At 43.8% G+C, this 18,971-nt stretch overlaps 2 protein-coding genes across 3 annotated transcripts in view; one reads left to right on the top strand and one right to left on the bottom strand.

Annotated features, from left to right (window-relative positions):
• Positions 1-1,720: 1,720 nt before the first annotated feature.
• Positions 1,721-4,840, bottom strand: RAG1 (recombination activating 1). The gene has a single exon (XM_073350665.1). The coding sequence runs from the start codon at positions 4,838-4,840 to the stop codon at positions 1,721-1,723; it is 3,120 nt and encodes a 1,039-aa protein (XP_073206766.1).
• A 12,530-nt stretch (positions 4,841-17,370) lies between these two features.
• TRAF6 (TNF receptor associated factor 6) overlaps positions 17,371-18,971 on the top strand; it is a 38,950-nt gene continuing 37,349 nt past the window's right edge. Inside the window, exon 1 of one of the 2 annotated variants that reach the window (XM_073348004.2) lies at positions 17,371-17,456. The gene's annotated coding sequence lies outside the window, so the exon portion shown is untranslated. Of the gene's footprint in view, positions 17,457-17,904; positions 17,975-18,971 lie in introns of those variants that run through there. The other variant, XM_073348005.2, reaches the window with a different exon arrangement.

Here is an 18,971-nt window from a genome sequence, read left to right as displayed (position 1 = left end):
AACAGTCTCCCAAATTTGGACCCCAACCAGCAAGGCATTTAAGCACATGCTTAACTTTAATCCTCCAAGTAGACATACTGAGTTTAATGGGACAATTCACATGTTTAAGTGCTTTGCCACATCAGGGTCATAAAACTATGCTTTTAATTTAATGAGTATGTTCAGGAATAATTTGGTTGCCAAATTTCACAACATTTTTAATAAATATTCAACTAATATGTTAAAATCATTTTACCCATGGTCACTATTAAAGACTGGATATTTATCACCTGTAAGAGTCAAGTTTTCTGTGCTATCAGATCTATTTTTATGATATATATAAGGCATCTAGCAATATCAGTGTACAAGAAAATTGCCACCATTTAAATGATGCCCCTAGTACAATGTAAACTATTCTTATGAGCTGTCTAAATATTGAAGTAATAATGCTTAGCACTTAAATAGCAATTTCATTTTCAAAGCAGTTCACCATTATTGACTAAATAATTATCTCAACTTGCCTGTGAGATAGGTAAAAACTATTTCCATTTTATAGGAATGGAAACTGAGGCAGAGAAATTAAATGACATGCTCCAGACAGCAGTGTCAATATCAGAACCAGGACTAGAACACAATAAAAGGTTCCCTTAGTCTGTGAAATATACCCTATAGAAGAGCATAATAGCAATATACAGAACTGGGGAACCACTATAGGCCAGATCCTTGGCTGCTGTATATAAGTGTAGCTTCATTAAGGTCAATAGGGGAAATTCTGCCTCTGTTGAAGTCAATATGAATTGTGACAGTGTGTTCATTGGATTTCACCCAGTGGAGCTAAGATGATATACACCGGTTAGGATCTAATCTTGGAAGTACAGATTGCCTATTGAACAAAATGCCTTGTGGGTGCCAGCTGTTAGCAAAGTTTATAACAAAGCTTGAAAGTATACAATGTACAGAGACAAAAAATATTTCATTTTAAGGTCTGATTTCAAAGCTTATGCACAAGCTTGCATTGTAGAACAAAATGACTAGGTTATAATTATTATTTTAAAATACTGACTAATTTTTCTCTGTGCTTGTACAGTATCTAGCACAATGAGCCCCACACCTGACTGGTTTCTAGGCACTACCACAATATAAATGTTAAATAAAATAATAATATTTTAAACTGTTGGTGAGGTCAACCTTTGGAGCTTGACTCAATGTGTTATACAAAAAATACTGACTCTGTACTTCAGAATGGTTGTCTAAATGTCTCCATGTTGAATCTTTACTTTTAAGAAGCAAAAGGCCATCAATTAAAGAAAGGAAAACTATTCTTAAATAGTAAATAAAATGCAATGATGCAAACAGAAAAAAAAACATCTTCACTTTCTTTGTAACTGTCATAACTCTTCGAATCCTCTTCATTTCACACATATCACATAGTCTAAAAACTTTGATTCACTTTGGCTATTTATTAAACAATAATCTGAGACCAAAGTAAATTAATCACCTTTCTTTCCACTTTTACCTCACAAAATGGCTGGAAAATGACACCAACCAGTTTCTCTGCATTACCATTTTCTGGAAACTACCATCCAGATGTTTACCAAACTCCTCTGAGCAGGGACAGATTCCCTTTAACACTCAGTGTAAAAGTGATATTTGCAGGCCTTACTGCACCCTGTCTAGGAAGACTTAATTGCAAACCCAATTCAAATTATCGTTTTGTTTAGAATTCCATAGAATCAGTCATTTATAAAGAGTCTTCCAATGGCAGAGAGTCTTCAAAACTCTGCCCTGGATCGATTGTGAAGCCCTGGCTTTTCAATGTATTATGGGCATTCATGAACTTCTGCAGGTACTTAGAGGTATACAGCCAGTGGTGCTTCAAGACATCCTCCATTTCATAGCATTTTGACTGCCTGGCATTCATTTTTCGGAAACGCCTAAATAATTTGTTCCCAGACTCGTTCCCTTCACTTGCCCAGGCACCAATGGAGCCATCTCTTTCAATAATTTCAGGAACATGAGCAAGAGTTTTGTGAAAATAATTTGTAATCTTGCCCTCATATCTGTACTTGAACTTTGTGGACAGGAGCTCAGCAAAACGTTGTGAATTGAAGCTATACTGACACAGCAGTTCTGGGCACTCTTTGGCTGGGCATGAAGATCTCCACACTGGTTTCATCTTAAGGTAAAGGTCCATCAGTTCTCTTAGTGCATCATGCCTTTCCTCACACTTTATTAATTCACATACTGCTTCCACTGTCTCTTTGGTCATAAGCTTTCTAGCAAAGTTTCCATTCATCCTCATTATGGGCTTCAGGTTCATCTTCTTCCTAAGGTGCTTGTCAAGAGTCAACTGCCACCTCTTCCTCTCTTCTTTAGATATGTCAGGGTTCTTGTACACCTCACCTATCTCAAACTGGAATATCTTGTAGAACTCAGCCGCATTGCCAATGTCACAATGCAATGCATCTATGGAAGGAACAGTCTCAATAAAAGGTTTGGCAGAAACACCCTTCACTCTGTCACGTAACTCATCAACAGATTCATTATATGGGTTGGACCTCCATACCTCATACCGCTCCAGGTTTTCAGCATGACTTCTTGTTATGGAGTGGAGGACCAAGTTCTGAGAGGCTTCCAGGCGGGTTGCATCACAAAGGGTGCATATGTAAGTAGAGCCTGAGGCTTCAAGGCCTTCCACTTCACGGACAAGTTTCTCATCATACCCGGTACCCCTAAAGATGAATTTGAATGTTCTGAGGATGCCTCCCATTTCAAGAAGCAGAACGCTGCTTTTCATGGTCTCTCTTTCTGCTATGAGAGGGCTCAGGATGGCTGTCAGAGTCTCGTGATCCGATTCATCAGCCAGCATAAGGCACAAGGGCTTGCAACACAGCTCTGAATTGGGCTTGACTTCTTCAAAGACCCTTACATTTTCATTACCATGAGCTATAGTGATGTTCATGAGTGTGAAAGAAAATCGAACTGCCTTTTCAGGGACAGCTGGTCCACTTCCATGCTTCTCGCTGACATCTCCCATCCCATCACAAGACTCCTTCACCACAACAGTGAATGGACCATTCAAGTAGTCATCCAGGTCTTGTGCTTTCATGCCTTCCAAAATGTCTTCCTCCAAGTCCATTAAGGCAGAAACTAAGGCTGCATCATATCGAAACCTCTTAGCAATCGTGTCTACTGGGTAGTCATCAACTGAGTGTGGCAGGCCTGACAGTCCATCTATAATTCCCACCTCTGTATTAGTGGACACATTTTTCAAAGGGGGTTTCCACTCAAATGGATGATAACCTGGCAAGAGTGCCTTCTCAGCAGCGCGGAGAGCATGCAATGGCTGGAAGATCTGCCTCCCAGTTATAGCTTTTACCGTTCTGTACATTTTATGGTACTGGCTACAACTCAGAAAGGTGTTGACTCGGATTGCCAGGCAAACAGCTGGGTGAAGCCCTGATCCCTTTCCTTGCATTATAGCTTCTAACTCATCTGCTTGTCTGTGTTCATTTCTTGCTCTCAGAGCCAGCAGGAACAAAGTTAGGCACACAGCCTTTATATCACCTCCTTCTTCTTTCTCAGCAAAAGCTTTGACTTGAAGCTTAAGTTCTCTCAGACGATGCTTTTGCGCTCTCCTGGTCAATGAGAGTAAGTGTTGCCTCGGTCGGCCACCTTTATTTACGTGCGTGTAAATCTCTTTCCTTTTCACCTCTTTGTGACTGGACAAATGATGGCAGTATTTGCCCAGCAAAACCTCCTCATCACATTCTTTCACTGGGCATCGCACAGCCAGGGAATTGAGGATGTTCAGGAAGGATTTCACTGGACTCACCAGGTCGGTAGGGAAGCAAGGGTATCGGCAGGCGGGACAATAGCTGCCCATAACTTTGAGGCACTTAAGGATGCAGGTTCTACAGAATAAGTGGCTACATGTCGTTTCCACTGGGTCTGCCAGAATATGGTCACAGACCTGGCAAGAGATGGACTTAATGAAATCTGCAGGGTAGTCAACTGCTAGAAGTTTGGTGCTAAGATGTATCTTCTTGCAGTTGGCAATCTTTTTCATAAGGTTTTTGTTGTTCACCTGTACTTGTTTTTTTACACCTTTAGTTTTTCGGGCACGTTCTGCAATGATCTTGAGCCTTTTGCCCAGCTGTAAATTGGATGGCTGGTTCTTTCTCTTGACCCCACAACGAGCAGTATAACAAACAGTGCAGTTTGGGGAGTGGGACTTCCACTCCATGGTACTATTCCTCGGGAAATACACTTCACATGGGGCGTTGCTGAACTTTCTGTGGATGATGCTCCAGCAGTTGTGACAAAACCGAGTAGGGTGGATTGTGTCGATATCTCCTCGCACGTCAATCTTAAAAACCTTGGCAATCAGATCTGGCCAAGATGTTACTCTTTTCTCTTTCTTTCTCAGAAGTCCCTGAGTTTCACAGTCCACTGGTCCATGCACTGGATGACTTCTCTTGTAGCGATCAGTTTTAAATGAAACTCCACAGATGCGGCAGAGCTGCTGCAGGTTTGCTTGATGAGCTGCATTCTCTTGTATTTTCAGGCTGTCAGCATCTTTTTCAAGAGCCTGCTTGTTGTGATTTAAGTCTGTATCTGCCAGAAGTGGCTTTTCTACCACTGGAACTGCCACATCCATCTGCATCAGAGTGCCATTGTCCAAAGAAGCCTCCTTCTCTGCTTTCTCTTTATTTTCCACTTGGTTGTCTCCAGAAGGTGCCTTTTCAAATGATCTCACTTTAAACAGCTTGAACTTCCATTCAGAAAATTTAGTATATGGGTACTGGATTTCTTCAGGTATGGTGTGCAGGCCCATGCTTGGTGACGTCAGCACGTCCATTCTGGCAGGAACTGGATCACCTGAGGGGGAAAAAGAGAGCACTGTAGGTAAGTGAAATACTCCAAAACGAACAATGGTGAAAATGTACGAAGCATGTGGATTTTAAGAGGCATAAATCTATGGTCATTAATGACTGGTAGATGCTTTCTCAAAGTATGAAATACCATAGTAGATAGAAATTATGTCATGCCAATAAGATATCTGGACAATCACAAAGAATAAAATTCACCCTTGTGCAGAGGGCCAGCAAAAGACCTATGCACCACTTCAGACCCAGTTAAGCCCACAGATCAGGGTTTAAAGTGAGATTTATGTGCTGCATAGGCTTTGTGCTGCCACTTTACTCAGGACTCAGGAGTAAATTTCGCCCATATTGTAAAATAAGCAAATGTTTCCATGAAATGAATTCCATGATTGAATTAAACAGACACAGGTTACAACATAGTACCATCTTAAATTGGGGGTAATAATAGAGTAATGAAATGGCTAGTGTATGTATGCCATTGCCCTCTACTGGACAGAATTGAAACAGATCTGCTGTGTGTCATAGGCTCTATACAGCTAACAACTAAAGGAGAGTTTCCTTTAGTTCACGTGGTAGGAGCCTAGGCTTTTGGATGAAAAATATTTGATTCTATTGCCACATTTACTGTAAAGATCTGAGTGTGTGACAACTGTTAATCCTCAGAGAGCCACATTTGGTACGACTAAAGATACTGGGAGAGACATTAAAGTATGGATGGGACTGTGTGCAAATGCAATAGATTTTCACCAGTTTTCAAGTACCTCTAGTTACAAATAAAATCAATTTGGTGACCTCAGTGTAAACTGAGATATTTACCCACACAGCAAAGTTGCCATACAACACTGCACAATTGGTAACCTTTGCCCAGGCTGGAAATGGAATTAGGGAGAAGGGTACTGAGAAGTAAGGTACACTGGCAGGCCTGTGTAAAGGATGCTTGCACTATGCTTTCTACACTCCCCTGACCCCAAACACTCCTTTGCCTGTATGTTGCCTATTGAGATTATAAACTCTTTTGGGTGAGGTCTATCTACTTATATGTTCATAAAGCACCTTACACATTTTGGGTGTAATAAAAATACACAGTCATACTGATTAACATGCATACTCTGATTTTATCCAGAAGGGGATGGGATTAAACTATTGAGTGCTCATGACAGGTACTGGATTGAGATCCCTAAAAATGGCCGTCCCTCTGTTTATCTACAGGACAGAAGCAGCATAGGTAGGGGCACTGTACACTTCCCCACACAGCCCTACTATGTGCCTCAGCCCTGATCCTGATGTGGACAATTGGCCATAGAAAGTGCACTGAGACCACCAACTCACTTCACACACCACAGGACAGCTAACAACTAACAGATAGCAGCATCCAATCCTCCAACCTTTACTGCTCACACCTATATCCATGTTCACACAGGTAGTCCTACTGAAGTCAATGGAACTATTTGAGTGAGTAAGGACTATGATATCTGATGACTTATGATCACTGCTTATATGGAATTGAGTTAAACCAGAGGCTAAAAGTGGAAATATGCATCTCTCATACCATGTTTTTAAGTTGTCAACACCACTACCACCACTTCACTTTTTAGGCCCTGATCCTGGAGTGGGATCACTAGTGCGTGGTTCCTTTAAAGGCATTCCATGCTAGCCGATCCCAATGCAGAATCATGACCTCATTTAGGGGCCCAGTTCAGAAGGCACTTAGCCACATACGACTTAAATTCAATGGAACAGATCCTCAGCTGACGTCAATGGAGCCATAACAATTTACTCCAGCTGAGGATCCACCCCAAAGGGACAACTCACATGCTTAAAGACAGGCATGTGTTTAAATACCTTGCTGAGCTGCGACCTTATTTGGAAGAGTTACATGGTTTGGACAATGGAAAATGTCTGGTCAAATTTTACATTTTGTAAAAACAATCTATCATCAAATACACCACTGATGTTGTTGCTGTGGAAACATGACATTTTATACAAATAAATATTCCCCAGAGTGGCTTGCAATTCAAACATTGCAACAACATGCTAGTGGATGAGAGCCTGAAAATGAAATTGGCTAGGCACTGACTAGAAACAAAAGTGAAACCGACCGGCCTATTTTTCAATGCCCAGGTGGGAGAAGTGCACAAAGTAAGCAAATGGCACAGTGTAAAGTATTTAGATTTGTTGATTTCTTTTGCTTTTAATACTCAAGTTGCAGTTAGTAACAGAAACAAAGTTAAATGTATTTTAAGAATATATTATTTTAACCTTACAGTATTTGTTTCAAATAAAGGCGCTATCTTCACTTAGCTATAGTGCTCTCTAAAACTCTAGACCACTGTATCTATTTTGAGGATGCCTGACACAAGAACAAGTTCTTTTCAGTGTCTGAAATTTTGATCTGTCTTCCCTGCATTATGTTTCTGAGATTATCTCTTTTTAAAAAATATAACCTTTCAATAGAGCAATATTTCAATACAATCTTCCAAAGGCCAGCTGGAAAGGATTACTGGCTCTGATTAAGTTCCTAATCCAGAGTGACATGTCAACCTGCTCAGCTCTCGCCTTAAGAGTTTAACTTCAAAATCCTTCAAGTGGACCTTGGCAAACAAATTAAGGGTTTGTTTTCTTTCCAGCTTCTCTTAATTCTATCCCACTGAGAACAAGTTGCTTGCATTGCTATATCCACCTGCCTGCACTGCTGTGCCCCACTGCCTACAATGCTGAATATGAGCGCCTGCACTGCCATCCCCTGCTGTCCTTTTGGGCTATAGCCTGCTGTCCTGCTTGTTTGTACCCTGCTATCTATAAAACTGTAACCTACTATCTGGTGCAGCTGTACCCAGATGTATGACTGCTGTACCTGCTGTCTTGCTTGACTGGACCCTGCTGTGGACCCTGCTGACCTAGTTGTCGAAATCTACTACCAGCAGAGCGGTGTCCTGCTTGCCCCACAAAGTCCTGCTTGCCTATTGAGCTGTACTCTGCTGCCTGCCGAGGGACTGAATGACTTCTTGTCTTTCACTGTTTTACCCTATTCTCCTACAGTCCTTTGAGCTGCTCTATTGCCTTAAATAAATATTACAAAATGTCTTTTCCTTAGGTGATTGTCAGTCCAGAGATAAGGCCTGCCTGTCTCGTATTAGACTACTTAACAATGCACTAAATATCATGGAGTTACTTGTGTGGTACCTCCAAAGGTTTTACCTGGGAATACTGCACTACCTAGCTTGATAAGGCCAAATGCAGAAGCTGGGAGTTTTGCCTGAGTACGGATTTAGGATTTGGCCAACTAACCTGTGAATTATTTGGTATCTGAACTGTGCTATAAAATTATAGTTGTAGCCATGTTGGGCCCAGGATATGAGTGAGACAAGGTGGGTGAGGTAATAGCTTTTATTGGACCAACTTCATTTGGTGAGAGGGACAAGCTTTTAAGTGACACTGAGCCCTTATTCAGGAGCTTTGTGTGGCTGGAAAGCTTGTCTCTCTCACCAACTGAAGTTGGTCCAATAAAAGCTATTATCTCACCCACCTTGTCTGTTTTATAAAAGACTGACATAATCATGTAGTGAATTTGTAACCACATACTACTTTTCTATTTAATTATCCTGCTACTGCATAGTACTTATTCATCAGTTAAATGGTCAATATTTATTCTGCAAGTAACATATAAAGCTGTTGCTTGCCTATAGTCTTTTCCAAAACATTTGTCAATGGAATATCTGAGCACGTTTTACACATTAGTCAGTTTATCTTTGCAGCATACCTGTGACATAGGGAAGTATTATTATTTCCATTTTACTGATTACACACACACTAAAAATGATCCTAGGTCTTGTGATTTTGCAGCTAAAGCAGAAACCTGTTTACAGGGGCTTTCATTGAGATTCTCAGTGTCTCTAGCTGCATCATCAGCACCTCTCCAGCTTTGGAGAGCAGCCAACAAGCTATGCCCCCTAAGATTTGCTCAGGGGTATCATTTGCTAGGGGGCCACGAGGGGCAGTTGCCTCCCCTGACCTTAGTTTGTACCTAAAATACTTTTCAGGGGTCAATATGCTCCATTATGTCTTCCACTTTTTGCCCCCCCCCCGACTTTGCAGGATATAATATAATCACATCTAATGTTCTATATACAACTTTGGCCTTTCCATCACATAATTTTTTTCTGAAATGACACTCCTGAGTTTGCTCACTAGTTATTGTGATGAACCAGCCAGCAATAGGTATGTTCCAAATCCAATGCAAAGTAGCTAATACCTTCTTTCCTTGTCCCACCCTAGTATGGTGTGTCATCTTAGTACCACACCTGATCCCAAGCCCATTGCCTTGCTGTCAAACTGCAACTCAAATATAGCAGATGGCTCTTACTCCCTGCTGAGAAAAAGTTCAAAAATTCATTTGTTTCCTTTCAGCAAATATGCCTTAAAGAGATGAGAGACAAAGAAGCCCTATTAGGTCACTTGATCATCCATTCCGCTAGTCCAGGATTGTTGCCTACAGTCTATTAATCAAATACTTTATCTAGTCTAATTCTCCAGCTCCTAAACAATGGAGCTTGAACCTGGTCCCTTGGAAGACTACTCCACAGACCTCAATTCTGGGAACATTTTCCTGACATTACTAGAAATTTGCCTTTGCTCTGTTTTTTCTAATTGGGCTGCACTGAACAATCCTCCATCATGAACCCCACTCCCCAACCATCAAATACACTGGTAATTTAACTGGATCTGACAGCTGTGTTTAATGTTACCTCTTTTTAGCTTGGAAAGAAAAAGAAAATTCCTTTTCTGGCCATCTCAGAATATCTCAGGACCTTCTGAAACAGGGTCAGATTGTCATGCTCTTACTCACACTGAGTAATACCTTACTCTGTGAGTAGCCCCACTGAAATGAGGGGGACTGTCTGTGGAGTGAGATGCTACTTGTTGGGAGAAAGTTTATAAAATCAGATTAATGACATGTACATTAATACAGTGAAATAGTTGAATCAATTCTTGTATGTCTCACAAGCAGCTGGGTTATTGCAGTTAAGACTGTTAGCCTACCTTTCTCTCACTGCCAGTGTGTAGAGTCGTTTGTACGTCTGCTCAATTGGTTCCAAACATCAAGCTCTCTCTCAATCTCTCTCTCTCCCCCTCTCCCCTCTGATTTTTAAAGCTCACTGCAGTGCTGTTTGTCTCACCCTATCCCTGTCCCTCCCATCTCCCAGTACCGCTCTGGTGCTAACCACAAGTTACCATCAACCACAACACAATACAAAGGTCTCTGCTCCAGGTGGCACCTGGTAATTTACGAGGCTTAACTATGAAGTTAATAAAAACAAGATCCTCCTTTGAGAGACCCCTTGTTTCTGAGATGAGTTTTAATTCCATGCAGAGCCATTCCAGGAGAGTGTCTGCACCTTTACGTGACTAAACTTTTGTATTTGCTTTTTTATGTCTATAGCTCCAGAGCTAATTTCTCCACTGGGTTACACATTGGGGAGAAGAATGTGGGACCCAGTCATGCCACCCTAATTCACAGGATTAATCCCTTTGAAGGACCCTGACATTTAAGCCTACATTATCAGTCCAGACATAACCATGCTTCCAATTTTGTGATTGAAATTTTGTGCAGACAATATGAATCATATTGTTGCCCTTTCTTCTGACACCAGTGTAATGTCCCATTCTAACAAGAGTGTAACCTCTCTGATGAATGCAGATGGCCAGGGTCTTGCAGGTCAGCTACCCACTGGAAGATAACTCAGTGATGTAGATTCTAGGTATTTTCTGCATGTAACTTGTTTCACTTATTCACATGGTCTGAATTCAACAAGATGAATTTTAATAAAGACAAGTGCAAAGTACTTCACTGAGGAAGGAAAAATCAAATGCAGAGCTACAAAATGGGGAATAACTGGCTAGGTGATCGTACTGCTGAAAAGGATCTGGGGGTTATAGTGAAACACAAACTGAATATGTGAGTCAGCAATGTGAGGCAGCTGCAAAAAAGGCTAATATGATTCTGCGGTGTATTAGCTGAAGTGTTGTATGTAAGACATAGGAGGTAGTTGTCCCACTCTGCTCAGCATTGGTGAGGCCCCAGCTGAGGTACTGTGTCCAATTCTGGGTACTACAAATTTAGGAAGGATGTGGCCAAATTGGAGAGAGTCCAGAGGAGAACAAGAAAATGATAAAAGGTTTAGAACAGTGGTTCTCAAACTGTGGGTCAGGACCGCAAAGTGGGCTGCAACCCCATTTTAATGGGGTCACCAGGGCTGACTTAGACTTGCTGGGGCCAGGGGCTGATCCCCACTGTCTGGGGCCAAAACCTGAGTGTGTCAGCCTTGGACAGTAGGGCTCAGATTACAGGCCCCCTGCATGGGGCTGAAGCACTTGGGCTTCAGTTTTCCCCCTGCCTGGGGAAGTGGGGCTTTGGCTTTGACCCACCCATTCCACTACCCGGGACAGCAGGGCTTGGTCGGGCTCAGGCTTCAGTCCCCACTCCTGGGGTCATGTAGCAATTTTTGTTGTCAGAAGGGGGTCAAGGTGCAATGAAGTTTGAGAACCCCTGGTTTAAAAAATCTGATCTATGAGGAAAGGTTGAAAAAACTAGGCATGTTTAGTCTTCAGAAAAGAGGACTGGGGGGGGGGGGGGAGCGCACAGCGGGACCTGATAACAGTCTTCCAATATGTTAAGGGCTGTTATAAAGAGGTCAGGGATCAATTGTTCTCCATGTCCACTGTAGGTAGGACAAGAAGGAAGGGGCTTAATCTGCAGCAAGGTTAGATGTTCGGAAAAACTTTCTGACTAGAAGGGTAGTTAAACTTTGGAATAAGCTTCCAAGGGAGGTCATGGAGTCCCCATCATTGGAAGCTTTTAAAAACAAGTTGAACAAACACCTATTAGGAATGGTCTAGGTTTACTTGTTCCTACCATAGAACAGGGGTCTGGACTAGATGACTTCTCAAGATCCCTTCCAGCCCTACTACATGATTCTGTGATATACACCAGGTCTGGAACAGAGGTGGTCACAAAAAAGCATGCAGACAATCTCCTTTTTTAGGAATCTCAGCCCCAACACCAATAACTAGTTCCCAGGAAGAAGCTGTGCCTCAAGAATTGACTCTGATCAGAGAGCAAAGAGGAGAGCAAACTCTCCTGTTGCTCACACAGTAGGCTCTTCAAGGACCAGTCCCCTACACAGAATCTTGCATAACTAAATCTAACCACCCAGTTAGTCTTCCCAAAACTGAATATTTGCTCATGTGCTAAAAACAGGATGTTGGCAGACTAAGACTACATCTACACTTGGAGCTGGTGGTTTGATTCCCACCTTATGCAGACGTGTCCATGCTAGCTCTGCTCAAACTAGCTTGCTAAAAATTGTAGTGTTAGTGTAGCTGTGACAGCATGGGCAGCGGCAAGCGATGACACAAGTTAGCCACCCTGAGTGCAACCCTCACTCACCGCTGGCCATGGTACCTCTGCTACACTGCTATTTTTAGCATGCTACCTTGAGCAGATCTAGTACATGTATGTCTGCAAAAGATGAGAATGACACCCCCAGCTCCAAGCGTAGACATAGCCTCAGTGTAACAGCACCACCTTGTGATTCCTGCCATAACTACATAAACTCCTACAACCCTGACTGCACATGCAAATTGCTCTTCTTTCATAGGGTGCTCTCTCTGTGTTTCCACAAGATTCCAGCTTGTCTTCCTTCTCCCTGTCCCCACACATACCCTTATTCAACAGGAATATGGGACAGTTTGAGGGTTAGTCAGGAAACATGGCTATAGTGCTTTCATTATGCTGAAGACCAACAGCCCCATATCTCCATATCTCCCGATTCCCAGTTGATGCAATCAAGTGTTTTATATGGTGTCTGGGGCAGGGATGAGGACTAGTTGGCTGAGGCTGAATCAAGATAAGGTTGCTGTGATGCTGGCAGACTGAGGAAAGCAATCAGAAGATGTGGCAAAAGTTATATCTATTCCCAAAATCCCATATTTTGTTCAAACAAGCCCTGATTAAATGACAATATATCCAAACAAGGGATTCAGACATCTTGCTTAGGCACCCACTTTTGGGAATTGGGCCCTAAAAAAAGTACTCTAAATAAAATAGTGAGAAAGTGTCACAACTGTCATTAGGTCCCAAGAGTTTAACATCCCCACCTCCTTCTCTAGCTATTAATACCTAGCTTTTCTATTGTACTTGTCATCCAGAGATCTAAAAGCATTTTATAAATAAGAGTAAATATCACCATTTTCATTTTACAGATGGGGAAAATGAGGCACTGAGAGGCAAAGTGACTTGCCCAGATCACAGAGCAGACAGAGCCAGGGAGAGACCTACATTTCCTGATTCACTGTCAGGTGCCCTTTCCTCTGGATCACGCTACCTCTCTCTGATTAGACAGTGCTCCCTAAGATGTTATTTAGCTAAATCTTCTCATACAAGACACAGTAGCACTTTTCTTGCTATTGGGCAAAGAGGTCGGAGGGTTCCCTACTTCCCAACTCCAGAGCCCCTTAAGAGTACTGGCTTCAAGAGTGATGAGGCCTATAGAAGTGCAGCTACTCCTGAGTCAGTGGTTCAAATTGCACCATGTACCATAACGGATGCTAACCGTGCCCCAGTAAATAGGTTTAATGAGCCACCGCAGAGCAAATTGTTCACAATGATCCAAACCAAATGTAGAACTAGATCCTGATAAACTGACTCAAATTTGGACCCAGACAAAATTCTCACTGAAATGAAATGGAAGTTTTGGGGAGCAAGAACATCACTGAGATTTTTGCTTGAGTAACAAATTAGCAGGGATGTCAGGATTGGGTCCATAGTGAAAAAGAAAACACAGAGGTTATTCCCAGACTAAGACAGTCCCTGCTAAGCGTCAGCAGGAAAGTGGAAATCTCACAGCTGAACTGTTAATTTCTGTAAACATTGGACCCTTAACTAGAGTGCCTCTTGTGGGCCCTACTTCCTCTCTGATCCCCCTTCTGCCTGGACTTCCTTGTAACCTGAGTGGAACTATTCAAACACTAGCTCTTGGAGAAAACATTTCAAAAGCCCTCCAAGTCAGGCTGCATTAGCAGGTGTCAATCAAAATCTCTCTCCACTGACACAAGCTGTGCTTTCCTTTCTTACATGAAGTAGCACAAATGCAGTTCACTACAATGGGGATTGTTGGAGGAGCTGTTTGGTAAGTAGTTTAGCAAATCCCTCTCTGAGGTGTTTATTCAGAACATCACCGAGATGGCTGGATGCCTGCTCTGTCTCCCTGGAGCAGGGATTTTAACACAAACTATCAGGTACTCTAGGAAATAGCTCAATTATCACAGTAACCATTTGAGTTCTTATGCATGCAGCTTAATGCTTTGCGTCTCAAGCACATGTGGAATTGTCTTGTAGAGAAGTCAGCTTGTAAAAGTTTTAATTCATCCTGAATTGCAGTAGCCTGAGCATCGGCTGTGATTAATTCCCAACCAAAGCCTAATTTCTGCAGTAGTGTGTGCCGTGTTAAGCCAGATGGGTATTTGTTTTCCCCATGCAGCTGGCACCATCAAGTGGTGAACAGTGTTTCTGCATCACTTTATGTCACAAGGTGGGGATCTGGCAGCAATTGGTATGTCTACATTTGAGCAGATGTAAATTCCCTCTCGAGGAGACATGTCTGCACTAGCTCTGATCAAGCTAGCGTGCTAAAAATAGAGTGTACCTGCTGGGGAGGATCGCCTTCCCAAGTACATACCTATCCAAGGCACAAGGCACATCTTTAAGGTGGCTAACCCTTCCTGCCAGGACTATACTCTATTTTTAGTGGGCTACTCAATCAAAGCTAGCAGGGGTATGTTCCTTGAGCTGCAATGTATACCTCCAGGTCCAAGTGTAGATATAACCTATAGGGTTGTCTATAAATTACCTAATGCAGGAAGGGTAGGTAGGTCCTCAATTTTGCCTCTTTTGTTTCAGTGTTACAAGGGTTGGGTCTCAAAAAAATCACCAAAAAGGGTATTATGTAATTTATGGACAGCCCCTATGGGCCTCAGCACCTCATAAATCATTAGGAGTTGGAGGTTGCACTGAATATGGTCATTAAAACTAGATTTGAAATAAAGTGTCAGAATAAACTCTGATTGGGATTTCAGAATCCCAGAATATTCCCATTCCTAGGATGAGCACCTGCACTAGTATTATTTGGTGGGTTACAGGAACAGCAAGAGTACTTTGCAAATATGTTGAACTTTTCATCCGAAACTTTCAAAGTGCTTTACAAAGGTAAGTATCATTATTCCCATTTTATAGTCAGGGAGACTGAGGCACAAAAAGCCTAAATGACTTACCCAAGGTCACACTGAGGGACATGGGTCTTTTTCTGTTTACACCACAAGTGTAATATGAAAGAACCTCATGGCCACGTTGATGTCCAAATCACAGTGTTTATTAAAACTATATTACTTACAAGACCTAGCCACTGTCAGGAGTAAGGCCCTGCAGCTGCACCTGCTTAGTACTCTGCACCTGCTCTTTCCCTGTGTTGTGATTTATTGTTTAGCTCTATGCCAGTGTTATTTATCTTAATGCTTTGGAATTCATATCATATGTGTATTTGAAAAAATAGCCTCTCAAACTGCATCCCACAGCAAAGGAGGAGGTTAATGAAAAATAACAGCTTGTAAAAAGAACCTCTGAGCATGGAAAAGTGAATGTACTGCTCGGTTTTTGCAAACGTAAAAGACAATTTAGGGTTTCCTAAGTAGAGCTGTTAATAATGCTCATTTTCATTCCCCCTGCCTGAAGTGGCAAGGCAATTTTATAAGTCTACCGCAGGATGGCACTGTTGACATACAAAAGAGATGCAGGTGTAACTCTCCTTATAAGAGTAACAGCCGTGTTAGTCTGTATTCGCAAAAAGAATAGGAGTACTCACGAAAGCTTATGCTCAAATAAATCGGTTAGTCTCTAAGGTGCCACAAGTACTCCTTTTCTTTCTCCTTATAAGAACATTTTCATTCAGTCTATCAGCAACCCTTAAACAAGGTTAGATGGTACTGTGGTAGACCAGCCTATGCTTTGTCTATGGTATCTCTCTCCCCATTACTAGTACGAGTGGAGCTGAGCCAATGGTAGTGTAAGACACAGGAATCACAGTGACAAAAAAATTCCCAGTTGCCCACCCAAAAAGATGTAGTTGCAAAAGCACTTCCAAGAATAAGTGCTTACAAGTTCCCAAAATAATTGCTAGGTCAACATTTTGATCTGTGATGCAGTAGAGTGGTAGGTACCTAATACGCAGTGCAGTTAATCGCAAGGGGTATGTTAGCTATGTGGCTGGATAAGTATAGAAGCCCTGGCCACTTTAACACACACCATTACATGTGTATTTCATACAAAGGTCTCAAAACACTTTACACCATTACTGTAAAAAGAAGGATCACTTTTCCATTCAGCACCAATGTCATTATGCACAAAAAGGCCCCCCTCCTACGAACCATTATTTGGAAAACAGTGGGACTACATACCTGCTTAAAATAAAGCATATATGTGTTTGCAGGAATGGGGGCAAAAATAACCATCTGTTTGTACAAGTGCCTATTTTGCAACCTGCTGTTGTGCTACCCCATGTAGAAATGTAAGTATGCTTTTTTTCATGTGTATTTTTGTATGAACAAATGGGCCTTTTTAAAAGACATTTTTTGGAACTAATTAAGCCTTCTGTGAGTGGGAAAGTGTTCTTATCTTCATTTTATAGATAGAGAAAAGGAGGCATAGAGTGGGGAAGGCCCAGATGCCCAAAGGGACTTAACGGTTATTCAACCCAGGGTTGAAACACCTACTCCCTAGGTGCCCTGCCAGCTACTGAAATTCTCAGCCCCGAGCTAGGCACCCAGGTTCACCATACAATGCATGGAGAGAATTAGGCACCTAAAAAAGAGATCTGCAAAAGCTGAGTGGTAAGCTACCTACATTAGCTAGTAGGAAATACCAAGGAGAGGGGCACGGGGTGGAGAGGGGGCTTAGGTAAGTGGCTGACTGGGTGCATGGCTGATGGGCTGGAGCTAGGCGGCCTGGCTCCTTCTGCTCAGTCTCCAACAGCAAATCCTATGCTTGTGTGAGGCACCTAAGACTCATCAGCTGTTTAGGTAGCCCGCGGTGCGATCCCCATTTGTTTTTCATTGGCCTGTTTTAGTATTATGGGAGGGGGACCCAAAAATATTCTGCTGAGGGCCCCCCAGGGGCTAGCACCGGCTCTGCGTCCTGACTGGCCCTCGGCGGACCCCAATGCTGCGGGGGCTGCGAAGAGAGGCTCAACTAGGGCAGGGATCCCTGCACAGGGCCTGAGAGGGGAGTCAGGCACCAGCCTCCAGCGCAGGCAGGCTCAGGCTGGTAAATCTCCAGCGCCGACGGGGCACGGCCGCCGGCAGTGCGGGGTAAGTACCCGCGGGAGCGGCCCTGCCCGGGCGGACCGGCCGCAGGGGGCGCTGCGCAGCGCTAGCCGCCTTCCTTCAGGTCCCTCTTGGCCGCGGCGTCCGCCCGTCCTTCTGGGGAGTCGGAAGGAGTGACCTGGCTGGGGGGAGAAACCGAAGGCGGCGGTTCGGCCGGAGGTGAGTGTTCGGGCGGGGACCGCTGGGCCCCACCGGCCCCTCCCCTCCCCGGGCTGTCCAGGCGGCTCCGCCCGGACCCGGCTTCCCCGCCGTGACGCGGGGTCGGGGCCGCCGGGTCCTGTCCCCAGCTCCGGGCCTGGGAAAGGGGCCTGCGGCGTCTCCCTGCCTCCCGGGCGGGGGGGACCCGTAGAGAGCGAGACGCTGGGGCCGGGAAAGGGGAGGGAGAGCTCGGAGCGTGGCTCGCTGCCCGCGGCTGGAGAGCGCGTAGCGTGGCCGGGATCCTTCCGAGAGGCTGAGAGGGCAACATCCTGCCTGTTGATAAACGCGAGAGGGGTCAGAGGCGAGCGGCGAGGGCGGGTCTAGAATGGGGGGACCTGCCTCGGAGCGTAGCGTGAGCTCCTGGGGGCTGTGCCGCTTCACAACGAGGGGCTGCGGGGTGGGGGGGACCTGGTCACAGGCTGTACGTATCTGTGGGGGGCGCAGATGTTTGATGAGGAGCGTCCGTCTAACAGAGAAAGGTATAACCCGTTCCGGTGGTTACTGGAAGTGGACACTTAGCCTTAATTCCTGTCTGAATTTGTCTGAATTTTTAACAGCGAGGGTCGTTAGCCTCTGGAACAAATTACCAGGGCTGGGCGGGGATTCTCCATCACTGGCAGTTCTTAAACTAAAATTAGATGTTTTTAAAGCTTTGCTCTAGGAATTATTTTGGGGAAGTTCTGTGTCCTGTGTTATACAGAAGGTCAGACTAGAGCAGTGGTGGGCAACCTGTGGGCAATCTACTGGTGGGCCGCGAGACAGTTTGTTTACATTGACCGTCTGCAGGCACGGCTGCCCACCTGCGGGAAGCAGTGGTTAGCCCGCATCACTGGCCGCAGCTCCCATTGGCCGGAAACGGCGAACCGTGGCCACTGGGAGCTGTGGACCGTCATGTCTGTGGACATTCAATGTAAACAAACTTTCTCACTGTCCACCAGCAAATTACCTGGACTGTCACGTGTGGCCTGTGGGCCACAGGTTCCCCATCACTGGATTAGAGGATTCCAGTGGTCCTTTTTCTGGCCTTGGAATCTCTAAAGCAGTATGATTTTTTTTTTTCTTAAATGGAAACTATGCCTCAGTCTGGACTGTGTTTGTAGACACTGTGAGCCAGATTCTTCCCTCACTCTTTATAGCAAGCACCAGTCTCATTGAGATTAGGATTGTATTGGTTTACATGAGGGGAATATATGGCCACTGATTAATTGATCCTGCTCCCTGATATCCAGATGGACTTCTTTTTGTGTGATCTAGTGGCTTGAGTGAAGGACTAGTTGTAAGGAAATCCCTGAGTTCTACCCAAACTCTGTCAGAATCCTTGTATAGTCTTGGACAAATCACTTGATTTCCATTTGTCTCCATTTTCCTGTCTGTAAAATGGGGCTAATATCTACTTTAAGTGCTTTAGGAATTGATTAATTGATTATAAGTGCTTTAAAAATGAGATCTGAGAGAGCATACAATTTGCTTGCAAGA

Source organism: Lepidochelys kempii, chromosome 6, assembly GCF_965140285.1.
Source record: "Lepidochelys kempii isolate rLepKem1 chromosome 6, rLepKem1.hap1, whole genome shotgun sequence".
NCBI lineage: Eukaryota > Metazoa > Chordata > Testudines > Cheloniidae > Lepidochelys > Lepidochelys kempii.
Note: the sequence above shows the minus strand (reverse complement) of the source record. Positions and strands in the feature narration are given on the sequence as shown.